Below are 14,265 nucleotides of genomic sequence, written 5' to 3' on the forward strand. Positions count from 1 at the left end.
TTCCACACCTTTTCTCTGGTAGTTTCTCCCACTGCTGCCTTACTACTCCAGGGGCAAGTCAGGGTTGGCCAAACACCTGTTTGCCACGCCTGGTAGTTTCTTTCCTTGTGCTCCCATCAGTTTAACTTTGGGCTAAGGCTGGCCATTGGCCTCAAGACCACCTGTGGTCTTCACTCTCTGCCATATGGACAATTGCTTGGCAATCTCCAGGTGGTTATCCTGGGGAAAATCTACAGCTGGCAACCTGCAAAAATTTCGGCCTGCAAAATTTAAAGCTGAGGACCACAGCCACAGGCTCTGCTTTGAAAATGGCAGTGAAACGTGAGTGATGAACCACAGTAGCAGCATTCCCTCCTTCAGCTGCTGGACTGCACTCTAAAGCAGGATTTGTCAGGTCACCTGGGGATCCTTCCAAGCACCACAAGAGTTTCAGAGTGAAAAACTAACACTTTTCCTACAGCCTGGCCTAGAAAGATCTCCAAGAAACTGCTCAGCACCATGATTTGCTGCAGCATGAACAGGTTAAGGCATTCCCACCGCTGTGGCATGTTCTCACATGACAATAATGCTGCACCCTCCCAGCCACCGCAACCCACCGCTTGTGCTGCAGCACCCAGACACCAAGTGCAAGAGCAGTATAAAACAGCCACCATGGACATCGGGGTGAGAGGTTCAACAGGCCACAGCTTGCTGCACCACCACCCTGCAAATGTAAAGGCAGACACAAGCCTGGGAGAGCCGCCTGCTTTCACCAGGTGCATCTCCAGGATGGTGGGACTGGTGCCCACTCTCTGCAGGACCCAGTCTGGAGCCACCCTGCTCAGTAAGTGCCATCCCACCTCCTGTATGCAGCTGCTTTTTCCCTGTGCCAGCTTTAAAAGCAGCGTGTCAATCTGCAAGGCTGAAGAAGTGACAGGCAAGGAGTTTGTTTTCCTCTTGCTCTCAGACAAAGCACAGGACTGGGTTTCTGCACGGCAGGGTGTCTCCTACCCAGTTGCAACACTGATTTTTGAGTCCCTGAACACACTCTGTGATAGACAGAGCTTGAGTACTAAAATCACTCATCACTGGTAGAGTGAAAGCTCTAACAGGGACTTCTGAAGTCAGCTGCTGAGCATGAAATGCTTTCTGCTGTGTCTGCTACTGGCCCATCTCTGCAGGTGAGCTGGGTGACTAGCTTGAAGGCTGACACTTCCACACTGTTACACACAAGGAAATTAAGCCCTAAGGGATCTTCTTACTGCAGCAGACTGGATAAACAAAAACAAAAGTGATCCCTAAGAAGTCAAAGCAAGCTGTTTGCCGCATCATTAGGCTGCAAATTAACCAACTTCACTTACTTTATAGAGGTGAACAGGAAGAGTCAGTGTCCTTCCTTCCCATACCAAATAAGGAGCTGGAAGGTATATGGTCAAACCAGAATTCCAGGCTCATTACCAGACCAATTCTGTAATTGTGTACGTGATTTATTTATTTTGAGCTATTTATGTGCTCTTGAAGTGTGGATGTGGCACTTGGGGGTATGCACAGAGCTAAGGTGCAGGGTGGCCTGGGTCTCTGCCTGGAAATACTGGTTTTCCAGGTGGTTGGAGGGAGAAGAATAATTTTGGGGGTTTTGGAGAGGAAGGTTTGAGTTCTCAGCTCTAGGAAATCTGGGCTCCCCTGGGAGAACAAAAAGCATGTTCAAGGGGAAAATTTAACCTACCCATTTGCTCATTTTAATATTAAACTTACTAGTTGTTATTTCTGTTCTTTTGTAATTGAGGGCTGATGTGCCTTTCTGTGGAAGCTGAGCTCAGGTACAGAGAGGTGTGAGAGCTCCTGCTTTGTTCACAGCACAGGAGGACGTACAGAGAATGGAGAGGTGACTGATGCTGCCACTTAGGCCTTACTCACCTGTCTTTTCTTGCCATAGACACTGTCCTCTCCCAGTTGTTTGACATTTCCGCAGCTAGGGGTGGATAACCTTCAGCTGAATGTGGCATTTCCCTGGTCCTGCACAGGGTTAATACTGCATAGGGTTAATACTAAAAGTCTAAATGCAAGTCTTTCCTATCCTAGGGCCCTTTGAGAGGACAATGGCCAACGATACTACATCATGGTGGTACAGGGGATGTTTCAAATGAGATTTCCTAGAATCCCTTTAGAACTGGGTGGAATAGACAAAAGAGAAGACTTGAGGGAAAGAAAAGAAAGAATATTAAGTACTTGAGAGTAAAGGTGGACTTAGAGTAGAAAATGTGATGCCAGCGGCAGTGCTTCCTTCTGCCTCCCTCCACACAACTTTCCACTGTAAGCCCATCACTCAGTGGTCTTGTGCTGCCATGGCTTTGGAAAGCAGGTATCTTGTATTGAGGCAGTACCTGTTAGTTGTCTATTTGAATATGAGATTTATGAATCTGTAAACAGCTGGATGCATCCACTCTATACACTAGTGGTTAGAGGTAGGTTTGCATACGGAGTTGTCATGTTTAGCAGCACTTCTGAACTGTGGGTGCTTTCAGCTCTGCAACCCGCTGGCCCCCTTTGTGAGACTTATCCTTTGATGCTCACTTCCCTGCTACAGGGCAGTCAGGCAGGCTTCTCATTTTGACGTTCCCAAGCTATACTAATGCTAGCAGCTTAGCAAGCACTTGCCCAGAGCATGTGGGGGTCTTGCCTTCCTGTAGAAGATTATTTTTCAGTCTTTAAAAAACAAGGATCCAGCCCATAAAAAACAGTTCAGTGTTTTCTAGGGGCAAAAAGGAAGAGAGGGTAAAGCGATGCCTTTATTCCTGTTACCTCGCTGTGCTTTCCCTCACCCCGACGACCGCAAACGGCCGGTCACGGGCTTTCCAACCGTGCGCAGGCGCATATGCTTGCCTTTTTTTTTTATTTTTCTTCTTTTTTTTTTTTTTTTTCATTTTCTTTTGCTAAGGGCAGGCGGCAGCGGAAAGCACCCGGCTGCCTCCGCCGGCGGCCCGGCCCCTCTTTCGGGGCCGCTTTCGGTTTCCATTCTCTCGGAGGCCTGAAGTTTCTTTTTCCCGTCCGCTCCCTGCCCGGCGTGGGCGGGGAGCATCCTCTCGTTCCCCGCCGGCTCTCCCGGTGCCGGGCCACGGTGGGGGCTCGGGGGCCCCGCACGCAGCCGGGGCCGGGGCCGGGGCCGCAGCCGGGGCAGGGGCAGGGGCAGGGGCCGGGGCCGGCGGCGGTGCGAAGCCGGCCTGGCCATGACGGCGGAGGAGAAGAGGAGCCTGCAGTGCTACAGGCGGTACATCGAGAAGAGCCTGAACCCCGTCTACATCCTGGGCAACATGACGGACTGGCTGTCCGACGGTGAGCGGCCGGCCGCGGCTCGCTTCCCCTGGCGCTCCCCGCGGCTGGCGAGCTTTCCTCTCGCCGCCGCCGCTGCGGGTGCCCCCCCTCACTCTTTGCTGGCTTCGGGTTTTTGCTAGAGGTGAAGGAGAGGGTCCGGAAGGAGGAGGAGAAGGGGGTGACGGCGGCCGCCACGCTGTTCCTGGACACCATCCTGCAGCTGGAGGCGGAGGGCTGGCTGCGGGGCTTCCTGGACGCCCTGGTTGCAGCAGGTCGGTTCCCGCTCGCAAGCGTGGCTTCTCTCCCCGTCTCCCTTTCCCTGCCAGAGCCACAGCCGCCGCCCGCCTTCGGCGGGGCAGGACCGGCCCAGCGCTCCCGGGAGGTGGAGGGGGGCCCCGTTTCCCTCGGGCGTCCTGCCGTCGGGGCCTGTCCCGTCGGAGGAGAGGCGGTGGGAAGAAGCGGGCTGCCGGAGGCTGGAAGGCAAACTCTTACGGGGAAACGTCCATCTGAGAAGCAGCTGGACCCGTTTCGATTATGGAGAAAGTCAGTGACAGGTGAAGGGGTGCAGAATAAAGCGGCACTGGTAGGAGACTTGTCTGTCTCAGGGTGTTTAGAGGAGAAACAAGGCAGCCATTGTTCTCACCAGCTATAGTTAAAGGAAGCTAAATCCCCTGAAAGAGAAAGCTGAATGGGTTTCAGGATGTGCATGGGGGCTAACTGGTAGGATGGGATAACTTCATTCAAGGATAGAGTCTTAAATTAGGAACAGATTTTTAAAATTATTCAGGAGTCTTAAAAGTCTTAAGTTTCAAGAAGTAGGTAACCAATAATAGCTTATAAATTCTGATTGTTCCTCACTAACTATAACCGCTTGATGTGCGAAGTGCTAATGCAATTTCCTTTTGAAAATGTGACGGAAGAGATTGTGAAGGAGTAAAACTACCAGGATTTGCTGGCTTTCCTCTATATGTGTAGGTTCTATTGTAGATTCTTGTTGATGGTTTATTGTGTATCTCAAACCCGCAAATCTCATGCCATAAGCCACTTTGGTTTTCATTTACTCACTGTTAACTACAGATAATTACAGTATCTCAGTGAGCAATCATTACAAAATTTCTTATCACTTGGATCTAGCCCAGTCTCCCCTTAAAGCAAATACTAGGTCCAGAGCAACTTTTTACCTGCCTGTGATAGTCCTAATTCTGAAATACAAACATATCTTCTTTGAACACATTGATAGTGTTCAGTTTAGTGTATCTTCAGCAGAAAACTGAAAAAGTTAACCTGCTGACTTCAAGGGCTATCCCAAATACTTACTAATTGGGCCTGAGAGTAGCATTTAGCATTACTCCCTCATATTTGGCAGATACAGAGGTGATAATTAGCTTAAAGACTGTGTGGTAAGTATCCACACCATTCTCCTGCTTCTCCAAAAGAAAATAAAAAGTTAGGCAAATTCCTTCTGTTTGCCCACAGTTCCTCTGGGACTCTGACCTGCTTGCTTCCACGTCTGGAGCCCACCCAGCAAATCACATAAGTCCTCTAAATCTGATTCCCTGCCACGATCTGTTCCAGGACAGTATTTTCAGCTGTTTGCTGACTATCTAGGCTGCAGGTGTCTGCGTTGCTAAGGAGGGTTGTCGTGTCCCAAGGCTGGAGTGACTCAGGTTCATGGATTTCCTTTGTCAGAAGTAAGGTGAAATGACACCAGGGGAGTTCAAACGACAATCAACATTTATTCAACCAAGCTAACCTTGCCCAAGTACAAGTGAACTTATCGATATGAACCTTGCATCATGTCATTAAGCTGCCGTTTGAAAAGGGAAGGTGTAGAAAAAGAAACGGAAAAAGGAACATGAAACTATGTCAGTGAACTGTACAATGCGTACTAACCATACGTAAGCCTTACTTATTTGGGGATCAATTCAAAGAAGAAAATAAGGAGATCTCTCCCGTTGAGTCACGAGGTTCAGAGTGGTCCCCCTTGCTTTCTAGACTCCTTCTCAGAGAGGAGCCCAGGGGCGACTGGATCCACTCCTAGCCCCAGACTTCGTCAACAGTTTATGTTTAAAAGTATGAGGTGTAGGGACTGTGGAAAAAAGACAGAGAGAGGAAGAAAGAGGGAAGAAAAGGATTTTATCAGTCCTGGGTCCAGTGTTGGTCCAGCCAGTCTAGAGATCCAGCTCTGGAGGATGCTTGCTGAGAACTCGTCCTCCCTTCTTTTGTACCCAAAGGGTCTGCCCCTGTAGTTGGGGGCTTGCTGCCAGTGAGCAAGTGCAGTGTGAGCTCGGGAGTGTTCCAGAAATGAGTCGGTGGTCTCAACATGCGCAGTTCACATTCCTGTGATTCTCTGGAAATGGGTCGGTGGGCTTGGGGAAACATCGGGTAGTTGCTTTTCTCTCCCATGGGCATGACCGTTATCTGGCCTTTCCTCCAGGTGTGTACCTTGTGCTTCTTCTCATGGTTGCTTAAGATAAGGAATTGTGCCTTTGGAGAAGCTCGGTCCCACCTTCCATGGGGCCTTCTCCTCCAACCACATTTTCCTGTTCACACAACTCCAGCACTTCTACAGAGGCTGTCTTCTCCACCAAAGTTCTTCAACAAATGTTTGAGACATTGGCTATAATTTGTCAGACTGTCACAAGGGTGTAGCCAAGGACAGGACTAAAAAGGCTAGTAAATAAAAGAAAAGAGGACCAAAGGTGTTTGTGATTCTGAGTTGTGTTCTGTGCTCTCGGAGATCCTGTGGACGAGTATCACGGACTGCAAGGATCTAAGGTTTGTATGGATCAAAGAAAGGGGTTTGTTACAGTTGCTTGGATGATGTGAGCTGTGACATCATGTAGCTCTTTTTCCTCTCCGCAAGTGTTATTGCTCTTTTAGCATAGGGTTTTTCATGTTATAGTTACAAGTGCTGTAAAGGAAAACAGGCACTTAATCCATAAAAATTCTTTGTGGTTCACCTAGATTTTTGTCAGTTACAGGCCAAAATAATTTTAATTTCTCCAGTGGGGCTGAGAAGGTGTTTTGTCAGCTTGTTCCTACCTATTCTAGCTAGACATTGTATTCATAGGAACAATTTGTCTTTTTCTGAAAGGGTACACTGGACTGGCAGAAGCAATTGAAAACTGGGACTTCAGCAAACTGGAAAAACTAGAGTTGCACAGACAGCTGTTGAAGCGGATAGAAGCAACAATGCTAGAAGTTGATCCGGTAGCACTCATGCCGTACATAAACATGTGCCTGATAGAAAGGGAGTGTGAGGAGATCCTGCAGGTATGGTTAATGGTAAAATCCCAAATTTTGCCTAGTTTTGCTGTGGAGAAGTGCTGGCTGCCTCACTTGCTGGATGAATTGGTGCCCATCCATCAGGCTGGTGAGTGAGAAGGTTGGCCAGCCACGGTCCCCCAGGGAGGGACTTTACTTTCCTCTGCTTAGAGGAGGCTTTGCTGTGTGGCTGCAGCTCCCCACAGCAGCGCTGTCTGCAACACCTGCACGTCTCGTTCTTCACCCCTCTGGCTTGGTGCATAAGGTGGCGTGCAAAAGGGGATGGCTTTGGCATTGACAGTGCTCAGCTGTATGTCTTGGTGAAGTCCAGGCTCCTGTGAAGAGACCGCAGGGGCTCTGGGAGGTGCCATATTACAGTGAAATGGGTGCCTTGCTATGCCTTTGAAATAGACCCCTTTCTGGAGTGTTCACTCTGCATTAATGCTCCTAAAAATACAGATGGAAGTAGGCAAAGTGGCATTTAGATGTTGCCTGAATTGATTCCTTCTTGTCATGGGATTTGATATAGTCATAGGCTATTACCTTAACTGTGGCAACCACTAGAAACTATGTGTATGGCTCTTTGAGTTTTGTCAGCACCCAGAGGGATGGTCATAGGGTGAAAAGAAACTTCTGGTCTGAAGTCGTTAGCTAAATACTGTATCACATAAGTCAACAACATTTTCATTGCCTTTGGATGTGAAGCTGCTGTTACGCGGCTCTAGCTCAGTGTTGTTATCGATGACTGATAAGTGATATTACCAATCACTCATCATTTATGACTGGTTAATAATAAGTTATGATGCTGTGTGAAGGATTCTTCTAGGTGTTCTCACTCCTTGTGACTCCTGAGAAAGATTGTTTGCAGGTATTCTGTTTTTAAAGCGGTATTTCTTTATGGAGATACTTAATATTTGGAAAGCTGTTGTGTCTGACTAAACATAAGGCCTGCATACTTTTGCATTTTCCTATGCTGGGATGTTTTTTAATCAGTTCGGCCTCAGAGATTTATGGCAGATACGGCTTATTACAAGGACCTTGCCAGATGAAAATTCACAGAATAATTCAGACCTGGTGAATATTTAAGCAAATAGCCTACCTGTTGATGTAGTCCAGCTAATTTTAGTGTATGCCTAGGCTGGCAGAATTGCACTGGTAAGTAAATGATACTGGAAACTTTTATTCTGTGAGAAAGAAATGCAATTTTCAACTGAACATCAATAAAAACAAATAAAAATATCAAAGAACAGAGGTTTTGCTCACTCAGAAGCTACAGCAGCTTCTGTTTGTTGTGTGTGCAGGTCAGCGAATACAGAAGCAAAGCAGCCGGGATAACTAAACTCATTGAATGTCTCTGTCGATCAGATAAGGAAAACTGGCCAAAAAGCCTTCAGCTAGCACTGGATAACACAGGATATTACAATGCAAGTGAACTGTGGGATATAAGAGAAGGTAAACTGCGAATTGGTTTTATGATGCTCTTTTCCTGTTCTTGTACAAGACAGTAATTTTTTTTTCAGGAGAGTAAGACTAATTTAAAAGGATACCATCAGACGGCATGGCTCATTGTTGTTTAAAAATAAAACCTTTTTTTTTTTAATTTAAAATGTCTCATATATAAAATGAAATACAGGTACTACCCTACAAACCATCAGAAATTATCTTTTGAGTATTTTTGCTCCCATATGGTTATGAATGATGCCTTTTTTTGGCAAACAGAATCGGACAGCATACAGGCTCTGAAGGTACAAAACTAACAAAATGTTTATCTTCTTCCCTCCATTCTGCTGTAATTCACCTTTTGCCATCTTTTTGGTTGCTTGAGTTGTGATAGATGCAATGTTTTCTGATAAAATATGATTAGTAATTTAATATTCTAGAAAGTGATATAGTTCCATGGTCCACAAGTGACTATGTTCGTATTTTGTAAAAATGCAGAATTTCCCCTAATAAGATTTTGCTTTGTCATTGATTTACCTTTCCCTACTTGAAAAATACCTATATGAGTACCCTGCAGCATGGGAGAATTTAGAGCAGAATACAGTATTTCACTACAAAATAATGAAGACGGACAAGCAATTTTAGATAAACTGGACTGTGGTTCTTTATATCTACATTTGCTTTCTTCCAAACCATAAGTGATTGTTTGAATTATTTTTAATTAGCAACTGGGACAAGCTACTTTTAAGTGGCTTCTTAAACATTTCTTATTTTGAAATGGTTTTTTTGCTGTAGTCAAATGTGTGTAATTTCTTATCTGCAGATTTAATCATTATATATATACAAATTATATACATTTACAAATAATAATATATAAAATAATATATAAGAATAATACTTATATAGATATTGTTTTATGTAGGTGATGGCTATATATATTATTTGGTTAATGGTTATATTTTATAAGTTAAAGATACCACTGTCTTTTGGCACAGCTTCTGCTAACATCCAACTTAATAAAGCCAAAGTCAGCCTACTGAGCAAACATTGTCCATATTGGAAGCATTTTAATGCTAGCAGTTAAGAAGAGTTGCTAGTGTACGTTAATCACAGATACTGTGTGCTTTCTGGAGCTGGATTATGGTGCAAATGTGTTCTCCCTCCGTCTCCAAAAGCAGCGTTTTGTGATCATGTGTTCTGTTTGCAACAAGACTCTTCATGCAAAGCCCAGTGACAGTTCTTTGAGAAGGTAATGCTTATGGGGCCAAAGAAAATTTTGGCAAGCATCTTCGGAACCTCTCTTGATTATCATGTAAGATAAAGGGTGGAGATAGTCTTACAGTTTCTAGATTCTTCCAAAAGGTAAGGGGAAATGGAGAGCAAAGTCTTGAATTTACGAAGCTTCTTTAAACTCCTAAGTATTTTTCATGCTTGTGGTTAATGTCCATGTTAAATCTGTAATCTTGTCACTTAATATAAAGGATATAACTTTCTTCCCAATCTATTATATCCTTTGATTTTTAAGGGATAGACAAATGTGCATTGTGTATGTGGGTCTTCTAAACCCAAGACTGTCAGTGCTATCCATCTTACTTGAAAGGGAGCCTGGATGCAGTGTCATTTTATGTAGTCTTTCCGTGCTAGCTATGAACTCCTCCACCTTGTCATCCCAGCAAACACAGCATTTTAAAATCAAAAGGATCAGTAGCATGCCTTTTTTTGTGATTGTACAGATAATGGCAAAGATGTGGATGGTGAAATGACAGATGCCTCTGAGAACAGCTTTGAAACTGTGGTGACGTTTTCTGAAGAAGCAGAATGTGATAATAATCTCAGTGAAAATCTCTGTTCAGCTTCAGGTAAGACTTAGCAACTTAAAACAGTTTGTGGCTGGAATTCTCTGTTTCTTTAGATTCCTGAAGCATGCAGATGTGGTGTGCCACAAAGGAAGGTACTGAGGAACTAGTTCAAATCTCTGACTTGATTTAGCTGTCTTCTGTTTTAATGTTTTAAGGATCTCATGCTGGGCATCACGTATGTTGGGGGTTGCCGCCTCATTTACCACATTTCTTGTGCAAAGCTGTTCTGCCAGCACATTATCAACAAGGTCTCCAAACACCAGACTGTTGTAGATGCATCTCTTCTCTGATACAACTAATTCACACATGACCTGATATTAGCCAGTCTAGAGAGCTGAATGTGGCTGCAAAGGATCTGTGCAGTGGCTGTCATGTCTCCTATAGCAAATTTTGCTCCACAAATGGTTTCTAGTTCCTGTTCCATAAGTGCAAACCCTCTGACAAGACCACAATTTAAGAGAGTATTAACTTCAAAAGTCTGTAGAGCAGAAGGATAAAAGGAATGCTGTGCATATATTTGGGGGAGGATAAGCCCTTTTGTTTTATTTCTGAGTTGAAAAAAGACCAGTTGAGCTGAGAGTTGTCAGCCAAGACTTTGAAATTAGTTCATTTTAGGAAACGCAGTCAAGCGGTAACAAAAGTATGCCATCAAACCTACACAAAATTCTTGTCAGGTGCGTATGTCCTGTTAAAAGGCTTGTCTGTCAGAGAATGCTCCGTGTAGACTGCAAGGACTCTACTTCTATCCTTTTAAATAGCAACTGTGTGGGGCACAATATATTTTATGCATTTCTGTTGCAACACTCGTCAAAAAACCATGGTTCTCTCCTAGAAGGGATCTATCAGTCTTCACGTGTTTATAAACCAAAGAAGGCTCGGAGCTACCAGACTGAACTTGCGCAGCCTGCTATCAATGGGAAAAACACATTGATATGTGCCCCTACAGGTAAGAAAACTTGTTTCTTAGAAAAATTCTGTTGGTGGAGAGGGCTATGAAGGATAGGGAAGGGTAATGGTTCAGTCAACCTTTTCCAGCTGTTTATTTAAAAGCAGTCTTCCTTGCAGGACTAGATCCAGATCTAACCTGAAATTAATGACTAAGGGCAGCACAGAGACTGAGCAAGACAGATGTGTCTCTTTGCACTTCAGTGCTTGTATTTAGATTTCTGTGTTCTGACCTCTGCTTTCTCATTCTCTGGTGCGGATTTTTGAGTTAAAATCACTCACTGATCTTTGCAGATCTTTAAGAAATTTGGATTGCAAGTTGAAGGAAAAATAGGTTGAGTTGCCCTGAGACTCCCCTGTCTTCTGTACTACAATGCCTACATCAAAACAGCACAGGGAATTTTTGCAGTAGCTCAGGACTGAATTAAGAAGATGGAAGTTCAGCAGCAAAAGAGAGATTGATCAGCTCTTTCTCTCCACCTGTTTTTTCCATGTTGCTAGCCTGATTCTCCCCTGGGCCCTGGAGAAGCAGGTGGGGTAGCAGAGGCAGGGACACAGAAGAGCTCTGGGTGGCCTGCACAGTGACCCTGAATGCTGAAGGAAAAGAAATGTGAGGAGCAAGGCTGCATCGGGAAGGATGAAAGCTGAAAGTGCCCAGTGTCTTTACCATAGTTTGATGTGGGACCACACACTAAGAGCAGAAATAGACTCAGTGATTTCAAAGACCTCAAATAAAACTGCAAATGGATTTTTCTTCCCAGTGACTGCTACATGGTCTTTACAGACTGAGACTGGGAGGGAGAAAGGGATGATTACCCATCTGAGTAAGCAGCAAGTGTGTGTTCAAATCTGTCCCCAGAGAGTCTGGAAGTGTAACAGCCCCCTTGTCAGTTCCCCATTGTTACAGAGCATCCAGATGAGACAGGCATCTGCTTGCAAATATACCCTTTCATGCTAGTACTTTACCTTTCATGTTCTTCATTTAAAGGATCTGGAAAAACCTTTGTGGCAATTCTGATTTGTGAACACCATTTCCAAAACATGCCCTCAGGACAAAAGGCGAAAGTTGTCTTTCTTGCAACTAAAGTGCCAGTGTACGAACAACAGAAAACTGTATTCAAGCAGCATTTTGAAAGAAGTGGGTAAGTGTAATTCTACCTGGTGGCTTCCTCCGCAGAAAATAAACGGCCCTCTAGGTCAGCTGTGGCTAGGGCAAAATGTAATGGGTTTACTGGTGACAAGAGTGTTTGGCATTAACATGAAGATGATGCCTAATGGTAAGAATGGCAAGTTACTGTGGTAGACTTTGTCTGGAGAGTCTGAAGTCTGCTTTTGGAGAGTTTAAGCACTGGTTGTGCAGCATCTATGGAAATGGCCAAAGTATACCTGTGCTTGCCTCTGGAAAAAGGTGAAGTGTGCTCTCTCTTGAGACTCTTTTCAGTCCTGCTTCCAAAGACAAGGCAGTTCCAGGCAGCAGTAGTGGGATTCCTCTTGCCATTCTCAAATGGCAGTCTCTCCTTTCCAAATGGAAGGACCCAAACTTCTTTGGTTTTTCAACCTCTAGTCAGAAAATGACAGCCCATCTCTCAGATGGGACTGAAAATTGTTTAGGGGCATATTGACAAGCTATAGCTTCTGATTTTGAAGGAACTGATTACTGAACATTCACATATGAATCCTTATAGCTATGCAAAAATGAGGCTGCTGGACAGAAATCAGTCCTGTGCTGGTAGACATATACAGAAAAGGGATGAAGGACAGGATCTCCAAATACAGCTTACATGTGAACTGACAGATGCAACTTAAATGTACAAATTCATCACCCCTCAAATCTAATATATTCTAGTTAATGGGAGTTGAAAATCCAGTTGTTTACCTTCAGCAGTTTTTTTCTCAGCTTCTGTGGGTCAAACTGCCAGCTCCAACAATTTGACATTTTGAACTTAGTCACTATCCTTCAGGCTTGCTGAAAACTCCATTCTTCTAGCTTTTCTGGCCCTGCAAGGCATCCTTTTTCATACCCTATCTTTTGCCTCTTCTTTCTAGATATTCTGTTCAAGGAATTAGTGGTGAAACAGTTGCAAATGTCTCCGTAGAAAAGGTTATACAGGACAGTGACATCATTGTGCTAACACCCCAGATTCTTGTGAATAGCATTGAGGAAGGGATCCTTAGCTCCCTCTCCATCTTCACTCTGATGATATTTGATGAGTGCCACAACACTACGGGTAATCACCCTTACAACGTGTTAATGAGTAGATACCTGGAACAAAAATTTGACTCTGCAAGCCAGCTGCCTCAGGTAAGGCCCAGTCTGCCAGTGGTGGAAACATTAAAGAGAAGTATTTTGCAGTGCAGTCAGCAAAGCCTGAAGTCTTGCCTTTTATGTTAATGCAATTCAAACTCCCATTTAACAATGGCTGCAAACTGAAATGGTAGCATCTGGAATACTTTTTCCCTTTTCTCGGACACCTCCAGGCTGTTTTCCTGTGTTACGTGCTCCCTGCAGCTGCCAAGAAGGACTGATGAAGCATGACAGAGACTGGAGTACTTGAGAGCAAACAGGATTGCTGGGCTGGGAAGAAAGCATGTGCCCCAGAACTTACATCATCTCCTTGTCACCTCTCTGTTGCTGTCTTCTGCAACAGTAAAATGGATTTGCTGTTTCTGTGTATGATGAGCACTGACAAATACAGCTAGTTATGGATTTAAGTGGGTGGATAATTTATTATCAGTTTGAATACTCTAAGCTTGAGTGCCTTGGAGAGGGCATGAGTGGGGACAAGGTTTGGCTCTGAAGATTTAGTCCTTGCACTTATGTCTACTACAGTTGCCTGTTTTGTTTCCTTGTTTTTGAAAACAGTAACAACTTGGCAATGGGTAATAGCGTCTCCTGGGGTTTTTTTGTTTGTGACAAAGGAGCAACCACTGCTATTCATGTGTGTGCTCAGATTGTAGGTTTAACTGCTTCTGTTGGAGTTGGTAATGCCAAGAGCACCACGGAAACGATAGAGCACATCTGTACCCTCTGCTCCTACCTTGACATACAGGCCATATCCACTGTCAGAGAGAACAAACAGGATCTGCAGAGATTTGCAAACAAGCCAGAAACACGTAAGCACACTTCCTTTTTATTTTCCTGTGAGATGCCAAGCACCATAATTAAGGCAGCTATACAGTTCCCCTTCGGTCAGGTGAAATTAAAAGCTTAAAACTAAGCTGGAGCTTTGCTTCCTGCTAGCTTGAAAGGAGTTTAAGCATGCACTTCATTGTTGCCCCACAGTAAGGCAGTGCCCATTTGGGCAAATTTTCTCTTTGCTGAGATACACAATCTCTGATTTTTATTCAGATCTGCCAGTGAAGGTTGAGCGCTGTTTCTTTCTGTGCAGCTATAAATCTCATTAATGATAAACATCATTATGATTGCATAAAGCACCATATGTAGCATTCTTCTGGACAAGAA

The 14,265-nt window shown here is 44.5% G+C and overlaps 1 protein-coding gene across 8 annotated transcripts in view; it reads left to right on the forward strand.

The window, feature by feature from the left end:
- Positions 1 to 2,720: 2,720 nt before the first annotated feature.
- The window catches only part of RIGI (RNA sensor RIG-I), a 28,296-nt gene continuing 16,751 nt past the window's right edge, over positions 2,721 to 14,265 (forward strand). Inside the window, exons 1-10 of one of the 8 annotated variants that reach the window (XR_012649161.1) lie at positions 2,721 to 3,187; positions 3,219 to 3,312; positions 3,432 to 3,563; positions 6,389 to 6,567; positions 7,860 to 8,010; positions 9,732 to 9,857; positions 10,690 to 10,803; positions 11,791 to 11,944; positions 12,849 to 13,104; positions 13,754 to 13,916. Coding sequence is in view for 7 of the 8 variants with exons in the window: in XM_075021749.1 (XP_074877850.1) it covers positions 2,855 to 3,187; positions 3,219 to 3,312; positions 3,432 to 3,563; positions 6,389 to 6,567; positions 7,860 to 8,010; positions 9,732 to 9,857; positions 10,690 to 10,803; positions 11,791 to 11,944; positions 12,849 to 13,104; positions 13,754 to 13,916 (1,702 nt within the window). In the remaining variant the exon portion in view is untranslated. Of the gene's footprint in view, positions 3,313 to 3,431; positions 3,564 to 5,728; positions 6,070 to 6,388; positions 6,568 to 7,859; positions 8,011 to 8,076; positions 9,248 to 9,731; positions 9,858 to 10,689; positions 10,804 to 11,790; positions 11,945 to 12,848; positions 13,105 to 13,753; positions 13,917 to 14,265 lie in introns of those variants that run through there. The other 7 variants (XM_075021749.1, XM_075021747.1, XM_075021746.1 and 4 more) reach the window with 7 other exon arrangements.

Source organism: Buteo buteo, chromosome Z (genome assembly GCF_964188355.1).
Source record: "Buteo buteo chromosome Z, bButBut1.hap1.1, whole genome shotgun sequence".
NCBI lineage: Eukaryota > Metazoa > Chordata > Aves > Accipitriformes > Accipitridae > Buteo > Buteo buteo.